At 35.5% G+C, this 22,916-nt stretch overlaps 1 protein-coding gene across 1 annotated transcript; it reads right to left on the bottom strand.

Moving 5' to 3' along the window:
• Positions 1-4,419: 4,419 nt before the first annotated feature.
• On the bottom strand, positions 4,420-5,379 carry LOC109255630 (olfactory receptor 4K2). Its single transcript, XM_019430458.2, has one exon. It carries the CDS (start codon positions 5,368-5,370, stop codon positions 4,420-4,422), a length of 951 nt encoding a protein of 316 aa, XP_019286003.2. The 5' UTR covers positions 5,371-5,379.
• Between the last annotated feature and the right edge of the window lie 17,537 nt (positions 5,380-22,916).

Consider the following 22,916-nt stretch of genomic DNA (forward strand, 5'->3'; position numbering starts at 1 on the left):
TGAATGGATAAATATGTGGTTTATATATACAATACTACCGTATATATATTTATATATATATTACTACTGTATATTACTACTGTATATATATTAATATATATGTATATAATACTACTGTGTATATATTAATATATATATATAATACTACTTGGCAATGAGAAAGAATTAAACCCTGCCATTTGCAGCAACATGGATGGAACTGGAGGGTATTATGCTAAGTGAAATAAGTCAGAGAAAGACAGATATCATGTGTTTTCACTCATATGTGGAACTTGAGAAACTTAACAAAAGACCATGGGGGAGTAGAAGGGGGAAAAATAGTTACGGAGAGGGAGGGAGGCAAACCAGAAGAAACTCTTAAATACAGAGAACAAACTGAGGGTTTAAGGTGGGGGGAAGGGAAAATAGGTGATGAGCATTGAGGAGGGCACTTGTTGGGATGATCACTAGGTGTTGTATGTAAGCAGTGAATCACAGGAATCTACCCCCAAAACCAAGAGCACACTGTGTACACTGTATGTTAGCCAACTTGACAATAAATTATATTAAAAACAAAAAACAAACAAAAAAATTTTTCATTGGTCATAGTTTAAATTTGAAAACACTTCTATGAAGAGTCTGATATATCCAAATGATACTGTCTACACCAAGAACTTCTTCCATTTGGCAGTAGAGTCCAGTGATCACATTATCCCAGGACCCTATCAGTATAGAAAAATACTTCTCATAAGACTGTCCATGTCATAAAAAATTTTCCTTGTCTAAGAAACTATTTACTAATCTATGCACCTATCTATGTCTGCACCTTAATAATGTGGAGGTTCAAATATCATCATTCTTATTCTGGCCAAAATTGTAGTGAAAATCCATTCTAAAATTAGTAAATCATTTTAATAGTTACTCATTGTAAAGAAGTCATCATATACTAATTAAACAACAATTCAGAATTTTCCTTGATTCATTAAAAATTATGAGCAGTGCGGAAAACGGTCTCTAGAGGCTGGAATAAGTATAAGAACCAATGTAGTTTTCTAGGGGAATTTACTGTTTTAAAAAATATTTTTTTAAATTTTTTAAATGATAAAGTAAAAAACAGAAAGTGGAAGTTACTTTTAATTTTCCTAATTAATCCTGATACACATTTTTTATGCACTCATACACAAATACAGAAAATTTATAAAATAAAACTTTAATTTTCAAATTAAACATGTCAATTCTTAGCTCAGGAGAGTATCAAGTCCCTTAAACAAAATACCCAAAGTTGATGAGAAGAGTATTACAATAACATTTGTTGAACATTTGTTATGTGCTTTATATAAATGAGTTCCTTTATTTTTCAAATAACTCTGCAGTATAAGTGATATTATTATATCCTTTAACAGGTGTAGAAACAGGTTAAGTGTCTTGCCCAAGTTTACACTACTAACAAACAGTAGAACTGGCCTTTAGCAATGGTAAAAACATACCTGAGTCTAAGACATTTACCCCTACACTCGGGGTGGATCCAGGTTCAATAGGGTCTAAAGTCTGTATAATCTAAGGGGACTTCTTTAAGAAAAAAAAGAGTCAAAACTGTGAGTAAAAACTTGTTAGGGTCCATTCCAGGACCTTGGAGGAAACCCATACAAAGAAGAGGGTCTAAAATGGGCTTCAATATAACACTACATAGTATTCTGAAATTTTCCTCAAATATTTTTGGAAATGTACATTATGTACAGTTTTTATTGCCATTACATATATTCAATTCCATCACATACTACAATTTATATTTTATCATTTCATCCAAACCTAATTTTTATTTTTTTATCTGCAATTGATTACTCTGCTTAATTTTATAAGACAGCTTTTTAAATTTTTGAAGGCTCATAAGTTTGTCATTGCCCAGCTTTCCAAACACCTAAAGAAAGAGTGAGTGCTTATCAAGGAAGTCTTCTTAATTAATATCTTAATAGTAATACTCTCTCAGTTGTGTTATTGGAAATTTAGACCACTTAAAGCCACCCTCAACCTGGTATGTTTATATGTTTATATTAGCTGGCTTCTGTTCATCTAGAATGCTTTGAAAATATTTTTAGAATTGGACGCCCTAGTGGCAAATGGCACCATCTTTACTACTGCATAGGGAGCCTGTGTCCTGTCACTGTACTTACCCTTGTATAAAAGAGTGTCAGCAGCATGATGAGGAGACAAGGTGATAAAATAATCCACCTGTAGCTCCTAATTAAGATTTATGTAATACATAGAGCTAACTTGTACATTTATTCTTTACACTGAACCACAAGGGAAGGTAGTTGTAGTTGCCTTTATTTATCGAAGTCCTTCAGAGGCTGTGATCCTTTTCATTCTCAGCTGCAGAATCTTACTATAATTCCAACTAATCAGTCTCATTATTGACTTGTTTTGCAGAGTTGTCTGCTGATCAGTTGTACCTTTAAGGGTTTTGGCAAATGTCCTTGAGTTTTATAATTCTCCACACAAGTACTGAAGATTGATGACATTCTTTTGAAAAGGCTCAACACTTTAATCTTGCAAAAACCATTTCATTACAAAATATACTCCCTATTCAAATAAATATGTGAAAGAATTTTGGGGGGCATTAACAAAATACCAGTTAGAAAATTTCTACATAAATTAATTCCTTGATCCTGAACACATTTGCATATTTTCACACATAAGTGAAAGTTCACATACCACATGCACACACACCCTAAATTGATCCATGTGTATTCCTATTTCAAATAGAATTATGCTATTATTTGGTGGATATAAACACATTTCAGATTAGTGTTAATACTATAGACATTTTTACCCAACAGTTTCAACCATTCCTAGGGTTTTAACACAATATCATACATTTTTAACTGTAAATTTGTTTCCCTGTTGGCAAGATCACTGGGTGTTATATGTAAGTGATGAATCATAGGATTCCACTCCTGAAACGAATATTACACTATATGTTAACTAACTTTAAATTTTTTAAAAAATGAAAAAATAAACACACTCTGATGAAGAAAAAACACATTTTTGCTGGCATTTGGCTTAAAATTAACAGGAATATCCTTTTCTTAACTTCTCTCTCATCAGTGATAATTAGTGCATATGTAATTCTTGGTTATTATTTACTCAATAATGCCAGAGAAGAACAACTTGATATTTATCAAATACTGTGATTGTAACAGATATTTTCTTGTGCATAAAAGTTGGATAATATGCTGAACACTATAAATATCATTTACCCAGTTTCAAATAGCAATTAGTTCTTTCATGTGTGCCATAAATTTAAACAAGATGATTTGCAAAGCAAGGTACGCGGAATTCTTTCTTCTGGTTTTCAATTATTGCAATTCCAGTAACAACCAGCAGGTGGCAGAGATACCTTGTGTACCTTAAAGCTAATCTTGAACCTATTTAACACTTAAAAAAAAAAAACACCATTTGTATAAAGAAACATACTTATTACATTGACAGTGTATTACTAAGCACATATTTCTTATTTTTGCAACCATATATTAAAAGGAAAAAGTAATTTAACCAAACTGTAAACCAGTCCAGTACTTTAAAATGAAATCATAGGTTGTCCATAAACTGTTATTATAAACTGTATCTCTTATTTTAATTCCAGTTTTAACTTCTCAGCCATTAAACTGACATAGTACCTGTATGAAACAAAATTTACTGCTTTGAAACTCATTTGTAATATTTTCTAATTTGTGGAATACTTCAGCCTCTTTATTCATAATGTATTATCAGAAGTTATCATGGCTATATATCTTTGCTTATTAGCTAAAAGTGAGTGGTGGAGACTCTTCTACTTACAGCATTTGCTTTGGACCTCATCAGCATTTGTAATGAAATACATCTAGGGTTTTCTTCAATTAGAAGAGATTACAAATTGTTTTAAACGTTAAGTAGGAATGACTCAGGTATATATGGAAAAATCACTGCTTGTCAGAGGATAATCCTATAGCAGTATGGAGTTTCTAAGGCTTATAGAAATCTTACTAATTTGACATACTTTAGGGACAATTCTCTGAGTAACCTGGTAACAAGTTGTATATAAATGTCATTATCTTCTAGTTCCCTTTTAACCTATATTTCCTCTTCTCATTTTTTGTTCATCGTTTCCATTGAATAGATTGTTAATGTTGAATTTCCTAACTGGAGCAGGAACTGTTGGCATTTTTATAGATAGTCTTTGCTTCTGGAAGAAATTGTTTCTGTCAACTTGATTTTGTGAAATATAACATGTATTTTAAACATATGACTAAGAGTAGTTTTAATATTTATGATTTGATTGCAATTTGATTTGATTACAATTTGATGGGAACTCCAGAAATAAGAGCCTAGTCATAATTCTGTGTACACAAAAACTGTGCCATGTAATGCCTGGGAAGTTAAAACTAGAACTAGAATTTAAAATTAAAAATAATGCCAAGGAGTTGTCTTGTTAGGATTTAGAAGCCTCTTTTTCAGTTTCCTCATGGCTGTCTTCACTTCTTGATTCCTTAAAGTATAAATTACTGGGTTCAGAATGGGAGTAAAGATGGTATAAAACACAGACAGGATCTTGTCTGTAAGAAAACTGTTTAGTGGCCACATATAGATGAAGATGCATGGCCCAAAGAACATGAATACAACAATGAAATGAGCTGTGCAGGTAGAAAGGGCCTTAGATGATCCTTTTGAAGAATGATGCTTGATAGTAACAAAGACAATAACATATGAATTGAATAAAAGAATAAAGCAGGACAATGCAATTATGCCACTTGTTGAGATCATAAACAGGCCCAGAACATAAGTATCTACACAAGCTAGCTGGAACACCACAGGAAGGTCACAGAAAAAGCTGTCTACTTCATTGGGACCACAGAATGGTAATGTGAGAGCAAATATGACCTGGCTCATTGAATGCATGACTCCCACAACCCAGGAAGCCACCACAAGGGCAGCGCACACCCAGGGTCTTATGACTGAAGTGTAGCGGAGAGGCTTGCATATTGCAATATACCTATCAAGGGACATGGCCATAAGTAAAATTATCTCAGTACCAGTAAAAAGGTGTAGGAAAAATATCTGGGTGATACAACCATCAAAGGAGATGGTTTTGTGTCCAGTGAGGTAGTCTGCAATCATCTTAGGGGTGGTAAAGGAAGCAAGGGACATATCAATGATGGAAAGGTTGGTAAGTAGAAAATACATAGGAGAGTGTAGGTGAGAGTCAGCTATAACCGTGATGACTATGAGACTGTTACCAACCATTGTTGCCACATAAAACAATGAAAACACTATGAAGAAAAACAGCTGTAGTTCCCAGGAATTAGAGAGTCCAAGCAAAACAAATTCAGAAACAGACTTATTGGCCGCATCCATTGTCCTGATTGATAGGTGGAAACCTGTATCAAAGGAAAAAAGAGACAGAAAATACAATTCTATTTAAACAAAAGCTCTAAGAATCCACTTTCTAAGATGTTGTTTCCTCTGTGAAAACTTCTTTGCTATTCTTTCCATCTTCATTCGTACGTTAGTTTGAAAGATAATTATAGGGTATTAGAGATTATAGTGAAATAAAGCTTAAGTCATAGATATTGAAAATAATATCTGTTATTTGGTACTATATAGCAATTAAATTGAGAATATGTCATTATGTATCTACTTAACTATGTATTTGTCCATCTATTCATCTATATAATCCTAAGGATAATAGCTAACATTAAGGAAGCACCTGCTCTGGGATGGCTGCGTGTTATACACATGCACGCACATGCACACACACACACAGAAGTCATTTAGAATTCATCACTAAGAATACCCTTACTGAAAGAATATATAAAAATTATTATATATATATATATATATATATATATTATATATATGTTGCATTATAGACAGGCTTCAGTGAACAGTTGCAGAATGCTTGTAAATTTCCAGAGAAGATTTTCAACATAATCGCAGATAAGTTATCAGTTGGACCCATCACAGAGAAAATTAGTTTTGCTGATTTTTATCAAATGGAAGAAGACTGCTTTATTATCAGGTTTACTACATTATAGCCATACAGCTCAGAGAAAGGCATTTACCTTTTCTTCACAATTTCTTTTCTGTTAAAATATGAATCTGTTCCTCCTACAACTATCTATAGTTCTATGACTTAAAAATGTACCTTTATCTCCTAAAGACTACTATATCACATCCTTTTTATGGGAAAGAGCCCCAAGATTAAGCTCTTTAAGCCCTCCCCTGTTGAATTGTTCTTTCATATATGCTAATATATGCAAACTCTTTTATTGATCTCAGCTCCATGAAATCAGGGTTAGGAGATGGAAGTAGGAAGGGCAGAGATTTAAAATCTTTCAGTAGAAATAATTTTGTAAAACACTTAAACTTACCAGATCTACAGCAGAATCAGGGTTTGAGATTATTCAGTGTTAGGTAGGCTCCGACAGAGAGCATATAGGAGGTAATTTTAAATATAAATAAATGACCTAGTTGATCATTAGTTGTTTAGCGGCTGTAGATAAAATGGATATTGTAGAAACTTGGGGCTTGACCAAGAAAACATCTTGCAATGGGATTCATTAAATAGCAGAGATGGTATTATTTGGCTCACAACAAGAATATATGTCAAAAGTCTTATGGGAATTTACAATGATTATTTTCATCTGGACCAGAGAGATTCATGGAATGGAAGTTAGAACAGACATCATTTAAGAGTTAGCCAGAAATATCAAACCAGTGAGCTTTAATAAGCACCTCTGATTATCTAACCATGTTCTACAGGCAGTGGAGAATAAAACCCAAAAACATTCACCTCTGCTTCAAGTCATTTATTATTTCTTTGGGTATATTGAATACCTATAAATAAAAAATTAGTGAAAAAAATACAGTCAAATCTAATGTTCACACAATTCTCAGAGATCATTAGTGAACTGAATTTTAGATAAAACTTATAGAATGTTTACTCAAGAAAGTGGTCTTGCAGGGGCAGGGAAATGATGCATTTTGCTATTTATATGGATTTGAATATTTTTCACTTCTTACTATTTTTTACTGTTTTGTGTCAAAAAATTATACACAAGTATTCACAGCAGTACTATTTACAACAGCCAAAAGGTTGATAAATGAATGAACAAAATGTGCTAGAGCGATGCAATGGATTATTATTTAGCCATAAAATGAAATGATGTATGAAGACTGATACAAATTACAGCATAGTTGAATCTTAAAAACATTTTAAGTGAAAATAGATATGTCTACCTTTTAGTGTGTGTGTGTGTGTGTGTGTGTGTGTGTGTGTGTGTGTGTGTGTGAAAGAACAAAATCACAGCAAAAGAGCTTAATTAAATGGAGATGAGTGATATGCCTGATAAAGATTTCAAAGCAATGGCCTTAAGTATATTCACTGGACTTGAGAAAAGTGTGGAGAATCTCAGTGAAATCTTCAACAAAGAGAAAGAAAATATTAAGAACAATCAGAGATGAAATTCAATAACTCAAATTAAAAATACACTAAAAGGAATAACTAGTAAACAAGAGGAAGCAGAGGAATGAATCAGTGAGCTGGTAGATACAGTAACGGAAAGCACCCAAGCACAACAGCAAAAGGAAAAAGAACAATAAAAAAATGAAAATATGTCAGAGGAACTCAGCAATGTCATTCACATTATAGGGATCCTAAAAGGAGAAGAGAGAGAAAAAGGGCAGAACATTTATTTCAAGAAATAATAGCTGAAAACTTCCCTTATATATGGAAGAAAGCAAACATCCAAATCCAGGAGGCATAAAGAGCCGCCTAAAAAATCAACCCAAGGAGGTCCACACCAAGAAACATAATAAGTAAAATGGCAAGAAGTAGTGATAAAGAGAGAATCTTAAAAGCAACAAGAGGGGAGGGAAAAAAAAAAAAAAACAGTTACATACAAGGGAAACTCCATAAGGCTATCAACTGATTTTTCAGCAGGAATTTTTCAAAGTGCTGAAAGGTAAAACATACAGCCAAGAATACTCTATCCAGTAGGCTATCATTCAGAATAGAAGGAGAGACAAAGGGTTTTCTAGGCAAATAAAAGTTAAAGGAATTCATGACAACTAAACCAGCCCTACAAGAAATGTCAAAAGGGACCTTTTGAGTGGAAAGACCATAAGTAAGAGTAAGCAAAGCGGGAAGCACAAAAGCAGAAAAAATATATCTGTAAAAATAAGTCAATAAGGGACTCACAAAATGAAAGAATGTAAAGGACCCCATATACCTAAAATGTGGCAGGCGGGAGGGAGAGAAGTAAGAATGGATACAAACTTAAGTGACCATCAATTTAATATAGATGGCCCTATGCAGAAGATGTTATATATAAAATTAATGCTAGTTACAAATCCAAAACTAGTAATAGATATGCAAAAAATAAAAAGAAAGGAATCCAAGTCTATGACTAAAGAAAGCCAAGTTTTTGTGAAAGAAGAGAACAAGGGAATAACGTAAGAGAAGAACTATAAAAACAAGCATAAAACGGGGCGCCTGGGTGGCTCGGTCGGTTAAGTGTCCGACTTCGCTCAGGTCATGATCTCACGGTCCATGAGTTCGAGCCCTGCATCAAGCTCTGTGCTGACCGCTCAGAGCCTGGAGCCTGTTTCAGATTCTGTGTCTCCCTCTCTCTCTGCCCCTCCCCTGTTCATGCTCTGTCTCTCTCTGTCTCAAAAATAAATAAATGTTAAAAAAAAAATTTAAAAAAAAAGCATAAAACAAGTAACAGAATAACTATAAATACATACCTATCAATAATTACTTTAAATGTAAATGGCCTCAGTGCTCCAGTCAAAAGAAAGAGAGTGATGAAATGGATTAAAAAAAATCCATATACTGCCTACAGAGGTTCATTTCAGACCTAAAGACACATGCACATTGAAAAGGAAGTTGAAGTAGCAATACTTATATCAAACAAAATAGACTTTAAAACAAGAGACAAAGACAAGAGACAAAGAAGGACACTATATAATCATTAAGAGGACAATACAAGAAGATATAACAGTTGTAAATATTTATACATCCAAAATTAAAGCACCCAAATACATAAAACAGTTAATAAAGATAAACTAATTGATAGTAATACAATAATAGTTGAGGACTGCAACATCCTGCTTATATCAATGAACAGATTATCCAAACAGAAAATCAACAAGGAAACAGTAGCTTTGAATGACACATTGGACTAGATGGATTTAACAAATATATTCAGAATATCCCATCCTAAAGCAGCAGAATACACCTTCTTTTCAAGGGCACACAGAATATTATCCAGAATAGATCACAAAACAAGTCTACAAAACAAGTCTCAATGAATTCACAAAGACTGAAGTTATATCATGCATTTTTTTTTTTACCATGAATCTTTCTGACCACTTGCTATGAAACTAGAAATCAACAAGACAAAATCTGGAAAGACCACAAATACATGAAGGTTAAATAACATGCTACTAAACAATGAATGGGTCACCCAAGAAATCATAGAAGAACTCGAAAAACATATGGAAACAAATGAGAATGAAAACAATTGGTCTAAAACTTTGGGATACAGCAAAAGCAGTTCTAAGAGGGAATTTTATAGTAATATAGACCAACCACAAGAAGCAAGAAAAATCTCAAATAAACAACCTAACCTGATACGTAAAGGAGCTGGAAGAATAGCAAACAAGACCTAAAACCAGCAGAAGGAAGGAAATAATAAAGATTAGGGCAGAAATAAATGATACAGAAACTAAAAATAGAATTGATCAATGAAACCAAGAGCTGGTTCTTTGAAAAAAATAATAAAATTGATAAACTTCTAGTGAGACTTATCAAGAAAAAAAAAGGATAAAGGACTCAAACACAATCACAAATGACAGAGGAGAAATAACCAACACCACAGAAGTACAAACAGCTGTAAGAGAATATTATAAAAAACTATCTGCCAACAAATTAGACAACACAGAAGTAAGGGAAAAATTCCTGTAAATATATAAACTCCCAAAATTGAATCAGGATGTAATAAAAAGTTTGACCAGACCAATTACCACTAAATCAAAATTTTAAAAAAAACTTAGAATAAGTAAAAGTCCAGGACGAGATGGCTTCACAGGCAAATTGTACCAAACATTTAAAGAGGAGTTAATACCTATTCTTCCCAAACTATTCCAAAACATAGAAGAGGGAGGAAACTTCCAAATTCATTCTATGAGGCCAGTATCACCCTGATACCAAAACCAGATAAAGACACTGCAAAAATAACTACAGGCCAATGTCTCTGATGAACATAGATGCAAAAATCTTCAACAAAATATTACCATACTGGGGCATCTGGGTGGCTGAATCGGTTAAGCATCCAACTCTTGATTTCAGCTCAGGTCATGATCTCACAGTTTGTGAGATTGAGCCCTAGGTCAGGCTCTGTGTTGACAGCGCAGAGCCTGCTTGGGATTTTCTCTCTCCCTCTCTCTGCCCCTCCCCCACTCACTCTCTCTCAAAATAAATAAATAATATATATATATTAGCAAACCAAATCCAACAATACATTAAGAAAACCATTCACCCCAATCAAGTTGCATTAATTCCCAGGATGCAAGCGTGGTTCAATATTTGCAAATCAATCATCATGATACCTCACATCAATAAAGGAAAGGATAAAAACCATATGATCATTTCAGTAGATTTAGAAAAAGCATTTGACAAAATACAACATTCATTCACAATAACAGCCCTCAACAAAGTAGGGTTAGAGGGAAAATACATCCACATAATAAATAAATGCCATATATGGGAAACCCACAGGTAACATCATACTCAGCTAAGATCGGGAACAAGACAAGGATATTAACTCTCACAACTTTTATTCAAAGTAGTAATGCAAGTCCTATCCACAGAAATCAGACAACAAAAAGAAAAGGCATCCAAATTGATAAGGAAGAAGTAAAACTTTCACTATTTGCAGATGACATAATTCTATATGTAGAAATCCTATATATAGAAAGCTACCGGGGAGCCTGGGTGGCTTAGTCCATTAAGCGGCCGACTTCGGCTCAGGTCATGATCTCGCAGTTTGTGAGTTCGAGCCCCGCGATGGGCTCTGTGCTGACAGCTCAGAGCCTGGAGCCTGTTTCAGATTCTGTGTCTCCCTCTCTCTGACCCTCCTCCATTCATGCTCTCTCTCTGTCTCAAAAATAAACGTTAAAAAAAATTAAAAAAAAAAAACCTACCAAAAAATTATTAGAACTGATAAATGAATTCAGTGCAGTTGCATGATACAAAATCATGATACAAATGTGCAGAATGTGTTGCATTTTATACACTAATAATGAAGCAGCAGAGAGAAAAATTAAGAAAACAGTCCCATTTACAATTGTACCAAAAATATGATACCTAGGAATTAACCTAATCAAAGAGGTGCAAGACCTGTACTCTGAAAACTCTAAAACATTGATGACAGAAATTCAAGACGACACAAAGAGATAGAAAGACACTCCATGCTCATGGATTGGAAGAACAAATAATGTCAAAATGTCTACACTACACAAAGCATTCTACAAATTTAATGCAATCCCTATCAAAATACCAACAGGAGTTTTCACAGAACTAGAACAAACAATCCTAAAATTTGTATGGAACCACAAAAGACCTCAAATAGCCAAAGCAACCTTGAAAAAGAAAAGCAGAGCTGGAAATATCACAATTCCAGATTTCATGTTACATTACAAAGCTGTAGTAATCAAAACAGTATGGCACTGGCACAAAAATAGACATATCAATCAATGGAATAGAGTAGAAAACCCAGAAATAAACCCACAATTATATGATCAATTAATCTTCAGTGAAGCAGAAAAGAATATCCAATGGGAAAAAGTCTCTTCAAAAAATAGTGTTGGGAAAACTGGTCAGCTATACACAAAAGAATGGACCACTTTCTTATGCCATACACAAAAATAAAGTGTATTAAAGACCTAAATGTGTGAAACCTGAAACCATAAAATTCCTAGAAGAAAGCACAGGTGGTAATGTCTCTTACATTGGCCATAGTAACATTTTTCTAGATATATCTCCTGAGGCAAGGCACATTAAAGCAAAAATAAATTGTTGGGACTACATCAAAATGAAAGCTTCTGCAGAGCAAAGGAAACAATCAAAACTAAAGGGCAACTTAAGGAATGGGAAAATATATTTGCAAATGACATATTCATAAAAGGTTAGTATCCAAAATATGTAAAGAAATTATAAAACTCAATACCCAAAACAAATAATCCAATTAAAAAACGGGCAGAAGATATGAACAGACATTTCTCCAAAAAAGACATACCAATGACCAACAGACACATGAAAAGATGCTCAACGTCACTTATCTTCAGGAAAATCCAAATCAAAACTACAATATCACCTCACACCTGTCAGAATAGCTAAACTCAAAAACACCAGGGATAAATGCTGGCAAGGATGTAGAAAAAAAGGAACCCTCCTGCACTGTTGGTGGAAATGCAAACTGGTACAGCTACTGTTGAAGACAACGTGGAGGTTCCTAAAAAAAAAAAAAAAAAAAAAAGAAGAAGAAAGAAAGAAAGAAAGAAAGAAAAAGGTTAAAAATAGAACTACCCTACAATCCACAGTAATCTCACTATTAGATATTTACCCAAAAGATACAAGAACACTTATTCAAAAGGATACATGCAGCCCTAGGTTTATAGCAGCATTATTTACAATGGCCAGATTATGGAAACAGCCAAAGTGTCCAATGTTTGATGATTGGATTAAGAAGATGTTGTATATATACAGTGGCATATAATTCAGCCACAAAAAGGAAAGAAATCCTGTTATTTGCAATGACATGGATGGAACTAGAGAGTATAATATTAAGCAAAATAAATCAAAGAGTGACAAATACCATATGATTTCACTAATGTGTGAAATTTAAGAAACAAAACAAACAAGTAAAGGGGAAAGAAGAGAGAGGGGCAAACCAAGAAATAGGCTCTCAATTGTAGAAAACAAACTGATAGTTACCAGAGAAGATGTGGGTGGGGGATGGGTTAAATGGTTGATGGGGACTAAGGAGTGCACGTGTGATAAGCACCAGGCACTATATAGAAGTGTTGAATCACTATACTGTATACTTAAAGCTAATATTACACTGTATGTTAACTAACTGGAATTTAAATAAGAACTTTTTAAAAATAAATTCTTCCCTTGGTGTAAATTTAAAAAAAAATAATTAAAAAGACTAAGGTAATAATTGTAACAGTGTACTATAATAATTATAAACATAATACGTGTAACAATAATATCACAAAATAGAGGGAAAGGGAATAGAACTATATAAAAGTACTGTTTCCATTTCTCACTAGTATCAAGTTAATATAAATCTGAAGCTGATGTCCATAAGATACACAGTAAGAACTGGAACTACTAAGGAAATAATTCAAAAAGATAACAAAAAAATCATTAAAGAAGGTAAAGGACTACATTAAAAATATTTATTCAAGAGGCGCCTGGGTGGCTCAGTCAGTTAAGCATCTGACTTCAGCTCAGGTCATGATCTCATGGCCTGTGAGTTCAAGCCCCATGTCGGACTCTGTGTTGACAGCTCAGAGCCTGGAGCCTGCTTCAGATTCTGTGTCCTCCCTCTCTCTCTGCCCTACCCCTGCTTGTGCTCTGGTCTCTGTCTTTCAAAAATGAATAAACATAAAAAAATTTTTAATAAAAATATTTATTCAATGCAAAAGAAAATAGTAAAGGAGAAGGAGAAGAATTAAGAAAACATGACATATATAGAAAATAAAAGCAAAATAGATGTAAATCCAATAATATCAATATCAACATTAAATGTGAATGCATTAAAAATAACCCGATCAAAAGTCAGAGATTGTCAGACTGTAAAAAACAAAATAAGATACAACTATATTCTATTTAAAAGAGACACATTTTAGGGTCGCTTGTGTGGCTTAGTTGGTTGAGTGTCCAATTCTTGATTTTGACTCAGGTCATGACCTCATGGTTTGTGCATTGAGCCCTGTGTCAGCCTCCTCACTGACAGCACGGAGCCTACTTAGGATTCTCTCTCTTCCTCCCTCTCTCTCTGCCCCTCCCCCATTCTCTCTCTCTCTCAAGTTAATATTTTAAAAAATAAAAGTAATAAGAGACACATTTTAGATTCGAAGACAGAGATTGAAAGCAAAAAATTGAAAATGACATAACATGCAAACAGCAACCACAGAAAAGTTGGAGTGATTAGACTATCAGACAAAATAGACTTTAAGACAAAAATTCTACTAGAGACAACAAGAGGCATTTTATAATGATAAAAGGGTCAATCAGGAAGATATAACAGTCATAAACTATAAGAGCCTAATAACAGCACCAATGTACATGAAGGAAAAAGTGACAACAATGAGGGGAGATACAGACAATTCAACAATAGTAGTTGGATCATAGTTGGAGACTTCAATACCTCACTTTCAATAATGGGTAGAATAACTAGGCAGAAGATCAACAAGGAAATAGAAGAACAGTCCTGTAAACCAACCAGGTCTAGTAGACACCGATAGAATAGTTCACCAAACAACAGCAGCATATGTATTCTCAAGTGCAGATGTCTCATTCTTTAGAATAGACCGTATACTAGTCCCATAAAGCAAATATCCATAAATAGATTGAAATATAACAAGTGTGTTCTCTGACCTTGATGGAATGAAGTTACAAATCAATAAAAGAAATTTGGTAAACTCACAAATATGTGAAAATTAAACGATATACTTCTAAATAACCAACTGGTAAAAGAAGTTATCCAAAGAAGATTAGAATATACTTGGAGGTGAATTAAAATTAAGACACACCTACTATTCACCTACTGGAGGTTAATTAAAATTAAGACTGAGGTCCTGGGTGGCTTAGTCGGTTAAGCCTCTGACTTCGGCTCAGGTCATGATCTCTCAGTTTGTGAGTTCGAGCCCCACATCGGGCTCTGTGCTGACAGCTTGGAGCCTGGAGCCTGCTTCAGATTCTGTGTCTCCCTCTATCTCTGCCCCTCCCCTGCTCACACTCTGTCTCTCTCTCCGTCTCTCAAAAATACATAAATGTAAAAAAAAATTATAAAAAAACACAACATACTAACACTTATGGGATGTAGCTAAAGTAGCAGTGTTTAGAGAGAAATTTACAGCTCTAAACAATTACATTAAAAAAAATAATAAGGATTTCAAATTAATAACCCAATCTTCCACCTTAAGACACTGGAGAAAAAAGATAAAACTTAATGCAAGGAAAAGGAATAACAAAGAGTAGAGTAGAAACTGATGAAATAGAGAGTAGCAAAGCAATAGATAAAATGAATGAAACCACAAGGTTCTTTGAAAAGATTAGCATGACTGACAAACAAAAGAAGACTCAAATGACAGCATCATTGCAGCAGGGGTCACCACTACTGATCTTACAGAAATTTAAAAAGATATAATAAATCCTCGGAATAATTATATGCCAGTAAATTACTTAGGTGAAATGAACAAATTCCTAGAAATATACAAACTACCTAAATTGACTCAAGGATTTGCAAATGACATATCAGGTAAAAGGTTAGTATCCAAAATCTATAGAGAACTTACCAAACTCAACACCCAAAAAAAAAAATAATCCAGTGAAGAAATAGGCAAAAGGCATGAGTAGACTCTTCTCCAAAGAAGACATCCAGATGGCCAACTGACACATGAAAAAATGCTCAACATCACTCATCATCAGGGAACTACAAATCAAAACCACAATGAGATACCACCTGGCACCTGTCAGAATGGCTAACATTAACAACTCAGGCAACAACAGATGTTGGCAAGGATGCGGAGAAAGAGGATTTCTTTCGCATTGTTGGTGGCAGTGCAAGCTGGTGCAGCCACTTGGGAAAACAGTATGGAGGTTCCTCAAAAAACTAAAAATAGAACTACCCTATGACCCAGCAATTGCACTACTAGGCATTTATCCACGGGATACAGGGACACATGCGCCCCATGTTCATAGCAGCACTATCAACAATAGCCAAAGTATGGCAAGAGCCCAAATGTCCATCGATGGATGAATGGATAAAGAAGATGTGGTATATATATACAATGGAGTATTACTCAGCAATCAAAAAGAATGAAATCTTGCCATTTGCAACTACGTGGATGGAACTGGAGGGTATTATGCTAAGTGAAATTAGTCAGAGAAAGACAAAAATCATGACTTCACTCATATGAGGACTTTAAGAGACAAAACAGATGAACATAAGGGAAGGGAAACAAATAATATAAAAACAGGGAGGGGGACAAAACATAAGAGACTCTTAAATATGGAGAACAAACAGAGGGTTACTGGGGGGGTTGTTGGAGGGGGGATGGGCTAAATGGGTAAGGGGCATTAAGGAATATACTCCTGAAATCACTGTTGCACTATATGCTAACTAATTTGGATATAAATTTAAGAAAATAAAATTTAAAAACAATCTAAATAGACCTTAAAAAATAAAAAAGATGATGAGAAATGTGAATTGAAATGGGATGCAAGAAATGCCACTTTTCTTTGATAGTTCTCCATTACTTGCACTAGATTCCTGGTTAGCTTCTTTTTGACTGCTGTATTTGTAATTACTGGTAATAAAAGGCACACACCTTTCATAATTGGGGTTACATTTTGCAAGATAACAATCTTTGAATACAATTTTAAACTTATAAAATATATTTTGGGAAGTAGTGTTATTCATGAACTACTCTTGCTGCCCTGGCCTTAGCTCTAAAAGTTCACCTTGTGGTAGAACTTTAAAACCCACATCTAAAACCCTGAACATTACACTACAATCCAGAGAGTTTTAGGTTAGTAACTGTATTTTGCTCTTTCCTTCCTCTCCTCCTTTCCCCAATGCTGTGCACATTTGATCTGTCATTTCGCTTTATCCATCTTGTATAGCATTTAGTACATTGAGAGCCCACAACATTTTGAAAGATATGTTACAAATGGGAATCAAGAGAGATCTCTGGGGCTCCCAATTTTTTGTAGATCTGAAGTAGGCCGAGGGAACTATTCAGCAGAAAACATAGTCTGTCACCTATGGAAAAAAGAAAAATGACTCTTAGGTTGTGGCCAAGAGCTACCTAGATCAATGGACTAGGGAACTACCTCGGGGAGGAGGGGGCAGAACCAGGCCAGAGACAAGGAACATTCTCTGCCCTCTGGAGTCAGGGAAGTTGACGAAATACCCAGAAGTATTTCAGAATAACTGTGGGCCAGGGCCTGCTGTGTGTTACCTGCTTTTTGCATTGGCTGACCCATCACAATTAACTGATCATAGTCTCATCATTGTATGTTGTGTGGAGAATAGAGCAAATGGTATCTTTTTCGGTTCAGAGATATCCATACTAAGAGGATCTGTACCCAAGGGGCTGCATATATATCTGGAACTGGTACAGAAGAAATGATTCTGGACCTTAAGCCAAAAGCTGTAATTGCCTGAGACTTTGGGTATCTTGCAATTGAGTGGGCATGTTTTCTATCTGAGAGAAATGTAAATAATTGTGTCCAGAGAGTGGATAGCGACATATTAAAAACAATAACCAGAATATTTTATATCTCCTTCAAATAAGAAATGGATTTTTGCTTAATCCCTTGAATCTTGGTTGGCCTTGTAAATTGCTTAGCACTATACAATGTGGCTGAAGGGTTGTTGTGTGAGTTCCAGAGCTGAGCCCTTAACAGTCCTACAGCTTTGATTTTCATCATATAAAATAAAAATTTCGTCATATAAATAAGCTCAGGCTAGACTACTGGATGTAAGATACTGTGTAGAAAGGAAGAGACCCCCAGCCATTTCAGCCACTCAAGCTGAGCAACAAAAATGTAAGGAAACCCATCCTGGATGTTCTAGCACCAGCCAATCTCCCAAATAAATTTAACTGAGTCTCTCCTGTGGATTGTGGGGAGAAGTGAACAGAATTTTTTTATTGTGGACATGGTTACATAAGAACTGCATTTTCCCTAATCCCCTACCCTGCAGGTTTCTGGGTTAGTATTGTTTAAAAGAAGTTTGTTTGGGATGTGAGAGGAGTCAGCATAAAGCAGTAGCCATTCCCCTCTGATCATTATGGTTAGATTAGATATCATGCAGATGCAGACATTCCTAGAGGTTCTGGTTCTGACTTGTTTTACTCCAACTCTGTATCCCAATTCTTTTTCCTGTCTTATTTGAGTATCTACAGTACCCACAGGCCATGACAGATGCACACAACTAACAGATGCAACTGCCTATGCACACAACTAACAATTTCACATCTTTCTTTCTCATTTTTTCTTCCTTCCTTCCTTCTCCTTCCTTCTCCTTCCTTCCTTCTCCTTCCTTCCTTCCTTCCTTCCTTCCTTCCTTTCTCTTTCTTTCTTTCTTTCTTTCTTTCTTTCTTTCTTTCTTTCTTTCTTTCTTTCTTTCTTTCCTTCTTTCTTCCTTTTCCTTTTCCTTTTCCTTTTCCTTTTTCTTGTACCAGCTTCCTTTTATAGCCCTACTTCATTGGCTAGATGAGCTTGCTTTCTTAGATTGACTCATTGGTGTTGCCTCTGATTCTGCAACTCCTCATTTTATATTTTTACTTCTGCAGGTCTTTCCACAATTGTTCAGGGTCTGATTTCTATGGTTGAATCCTTATCCCATAATGCACAGTGGCTCTGTTTTCTAAACTGAACTCTGACTGATAGAATTCAACCTAAGTAAAAACTAACAACCCAGATATATTCAAAGCAGTTTTTTTAAAGAACTGAGATTTTGATTTATTACTAAATTCTACTTCTTGGGGCACTTGGGTGGGTCAGTTGGTTAGGCGTCCGACTCTTGGTTTTGGCTCAGGTCATGATCTCACAATTTGTGGGCTCAAGCCCCACATCAGGTTCCATGCTCACAGTGCAGGGCCTGCTTGGGATTCATTCTCTCTCTCTCTCTCTCTCTCCCTCTCTCTCTCTCTCTCTCCCCCTCCCACTCTCTATGTCTTTCAATCTCTTTCTCTCTCAAATAAGTAAACTTAAAAAAAAATACTAAATTCTCCTCCTCTTAGCTACTTCATTAATTTCTTTAGCCTTATTTTGGCTTCTGCTATATTCTTTTCCTAAATTTTTGAGTTGGGAATCTAATTCACATATTTTTTTTTCCAATATATGAAATTTATTGTCAAATTGGTTTCCATACAACACCCAGTGCTCATCCCAAAATGTGCCCTCCTCAATACCCATCACCCACCCTCCCCTCCCTCCCACCCCCCATCAACCCTCAGTTTGTTCTCAGTTTTTAACAGTCTCTTATGCTTTGGCTCTCTCCCACTCTAACCTCTTTTTTTTTTTTTCCCTTCCCCTCCCCCATGGGTTTCTGTTAAGTTTCTCAGGATCCACATAAGAGTGAACACATACGGTATCTGTCTTTCTCTGTATGGCTTATTTCACTTAGCATCACACTCTCCAGTTCTATCCATGTTGCTACAAAAGGCCAAATTTCATTCTTTCTCATTGCCACGTAGTATTCCATTGTGTATATAAACCACAATTTCTTTATCCATTCATCAGTTGATGGACATTTAGGCTCTTTCCATAATTTGGCTATTGTTGAGAGTGCTGCTATAAACATTGGGGTACAAGTGCCGCTATGCATCAGCACTCCTATATCCCTTGGATAAATTCCTAGCAGTGCTATTGCTGGGTCATAGGGTAGGTCTATTTTAAATTTTCTGAGGAACCTCCACACTGCTTTCCAGAGCGGCTGCACCAATTTGCATTCCCACCAACAGTGCAAGAGGGTTCCCGTTTCTCCACATCCTCGCGAGCATCTATAGTCTCCTGATTTGTTCATTTTGGCCACTCTTACTGGCGTGAGGTGATATCTGAGTGTGGTTTTGATTTGTATTTCCCTGATAAGGAGCGACATTGAACATCTTTTCATGTGCCTGTTGGCCATCCGGATGTCTTCTTTAGAGAAGTGTCTATTCATGTTTTCTGCCCAATTCTTTACTGGGTTATTTGTTTTTCGGGTGTGGAGTTTGGTGAGCTCTTGATAGATTTTGGATACTAGCCCTTTGTCCGATATGTCATTTGCAAATATCTTTTCCCATTCCATTGGTTGCCTTTTAGTTTTGTTGGTTGTTTCCTTTGCTGTGCAGAAGCTTTTTATCTTCATAAGGTCCCAGTAATTCACTTTTGCTTTTAATTCCCTTGCCTTTGGGGATGTGTCCAGTAAGAGATTCCTACGGCTGAGGTCAGAGAGGTCCTTTCCTGCTTTCTCCTCTAGGGTTTTGATGGTTTCCTGTCTCCCATTCAGGTCCTTTATCCATTTTGAGTTTATTTTTGTGAACGGTGGTCTAGTTTCAACCTTCCGCATGTTGCTGTCCAGTTCTCCCAGCACCATTTGTTAAAGAGACTGTCTTTTTTCCATTGGATGTTCTTTCCTGCTTTGTCAAAGATGAGTTGGCCATACGTTTGTGGGTCTAGTTCTGGGGTTTCTATTCTATTCCATTGGTCTATGTGTCTGTTTTTGTGCCAATACCATGCTGTCTTGATGATGACAGCTTTGTAGTAGAGGCTAAAGTCTGGGATTGTGATGCCTCCTGCTTTGGTCTTCTTCTTCAAAATTACTTTGGCTATTCGGGGCCTTTTGTGGTTCCATATGAATTTTAGGATTGCTTGTTCTAGTTTTGAGAAGAATGCTGGTGCAATTTTGATTGGGATTGCATTGAATGTGTAGATAGCTTTGGGTAGTATTGACATTTTGACAATATTTATTCTTCCAATCCATGAGCAGGGAATGTCTTTCCATTTCTTTGTATCTTCTTCAATTACCTGCATAAGCTTTCTATAGTTTTCAGCATACAGATCTTTCACATCTTTGGTTAGATTTATTCCTAGGTATTTTATGCTTCTTGGTGCAATTGTGAATGGGATCACTTTCTTTATTTGTCTTTCTGTTGCTTCATTGTTAGTGTATAAGAATGCAACTGATTTCTGTACATTGATTTTGTATCCTGCAACTTTGCCGAATTCATGTATCAGTTCTAGCAGACTTTTGGTGGAGTCTATCGGATTTTCCATGTATAATATCATGTCATCTGCAAAAAGCGAAAGCTTGACTTCATCTTTGCCAATTTTGATGCCTTTGATTTCCTTTTGTTGTCTGATTGCTGATGCTAGAACTTCCAGCACTATGTTAAACAACAGCGGTGAGAGTGGACACCCCTGTCGTGTTCCTGATCTCAGGGAAAAAGCTCTCAGTTTTTCCCCATTGAGGATGATGTTAGCTGTGAGCTTTTCATAAATGGCTTTTATGATCTTAAGTATGTTCCTTCTATCCCAACTTTCTCAAGGGTTTTTATTAAGAAAGAGTGCTGGATTTTGTCAAAGGCCTTTTCTGCATCGATTGACAGGATCATATGGTTCTTCTCTTTTTTTTTGTTAATGTGATGTATCACGTTGATTGATTTGCGAATGTTGAACCAGCCCTGCATCCCAGGAATGAATCCCACTTGATCATGGTGAATAATTCTTTTTATATGCTGTTGAATTCGATTTGCTAGTATCTTATTGAGAATTTTTGCATTCATATTCATCAGGGATATTGGCCTGTAGTTCTCTTTTTTTACTGGGTCTCTGTCCGGTTTAGGAACCAAAGTAATACTGGCTTCATAGAATGAGTCTGGAAGTTTTCCTTCCTTTTCTGTTTCTTGGAATAGCTTGAGAAGGATAGGTATTATCTCTGCTTTAAATGTCTGGTAGAACTCCCCTGGGAAGCCATCTGGTCCTGGACTCTTATTTGTTGGGAGATTTTTGATAACCGATTCAATTTCTTCACTGGTTATGGGTCTGTTCAAGCTTTCTATTTCCTCCTGATTGAGTTTTGGAAGAGTGTGGGTGTTTAGGAATTTGTCCATTTCTTCCCGGTGTTCCAGTTTGTTGGCATATAATTTTTCATAGTATTCCCTGATAATTGTTTGTATCTCTGAGGGATTGGTTGTAAGAATTCCATTTTCCTTCATGATTTTATCTATTTGGGTCATCTCCCTTTTCTTTTTGAGAAGCCTGGCTAGAGGTTTGTAAATTTTGTTTATTTTTTCAAAAAACCAACTCTTGGTTTCGTTGATCTGCTCTACAGTTTTTTTAGATTCTATATTGTTTATTTCTGCTCTGATCTTTATGATTTCTCTTCTTCTGCTGGGTTTAGGCTGCCTTTGCTGTTCTGCTTCTATTTCCTTTAGGTGTGCTGTTAGATTTTGTATTTGGGATTGTTCTTGTTTCTTGAGATAGGCCTGGATTGCAATGTATTTTCCTCTCAGGACTGCCTTCGCTGCGTCCCAAAGGGTTTGGATTGTTGTATTTTCATTTTCATTTGTTTCCATATATTTTTTAATTTCTTCTGTAATTGCCTGGTTGACCCACTCATTCGTTAGTAGGGTGTTCTTTAACCTCCATGCTTTTGGAGGTTTTCCAGACTTTTTCCTGTGGTTGATTTCAAGCTTCATAGCATTGTGGTCTGAAAGTATGCATGGTATAATTTCAATTCTTGTAAACTTATGAAGGGCTGTTTTGTGACCCAGTATATGATCTATCTTGGAGAATGTTCCATGTGCACTCGAGAAGAAAGTATATTCTGTTGCTTTGGGATGCAGAGTTCTAAATATATCTGTCAAGTCCATCTGATCCAATGTATCATTCAGGGCCCTTGTTTCTTTATTGACCATGTGTCTAGATGATCTGTCCATTTCTGTAAGTGGGGTGTTAAAGTCCCCTGCAATGACCACATTCTTATCAATAAGGTTGCTTATGTTTATGAGTAATTGTTTTATATATTTGGGGGCTCCGGTATTCGGCGCATAGACATTTATAACTGTTAGCTCTTCCTGATGGATAGACCCTGTAATTATTATATAAT

The sequence above is a fragment of the Panthera pardus genome, unplaced genomic scaffold, assembly GCF_024362965.1.
Source record: "Panthera pardus isolate Hobbes unplaced genomic scaffold, ASM2436296v1 HiC_scaffold_24, whole genome shotgun sequence".
NCBI lineage: Eukaryota > Metazoa > Chordata > Mammalia > Carnivora > Felidae > Panthera > Panthera pardus.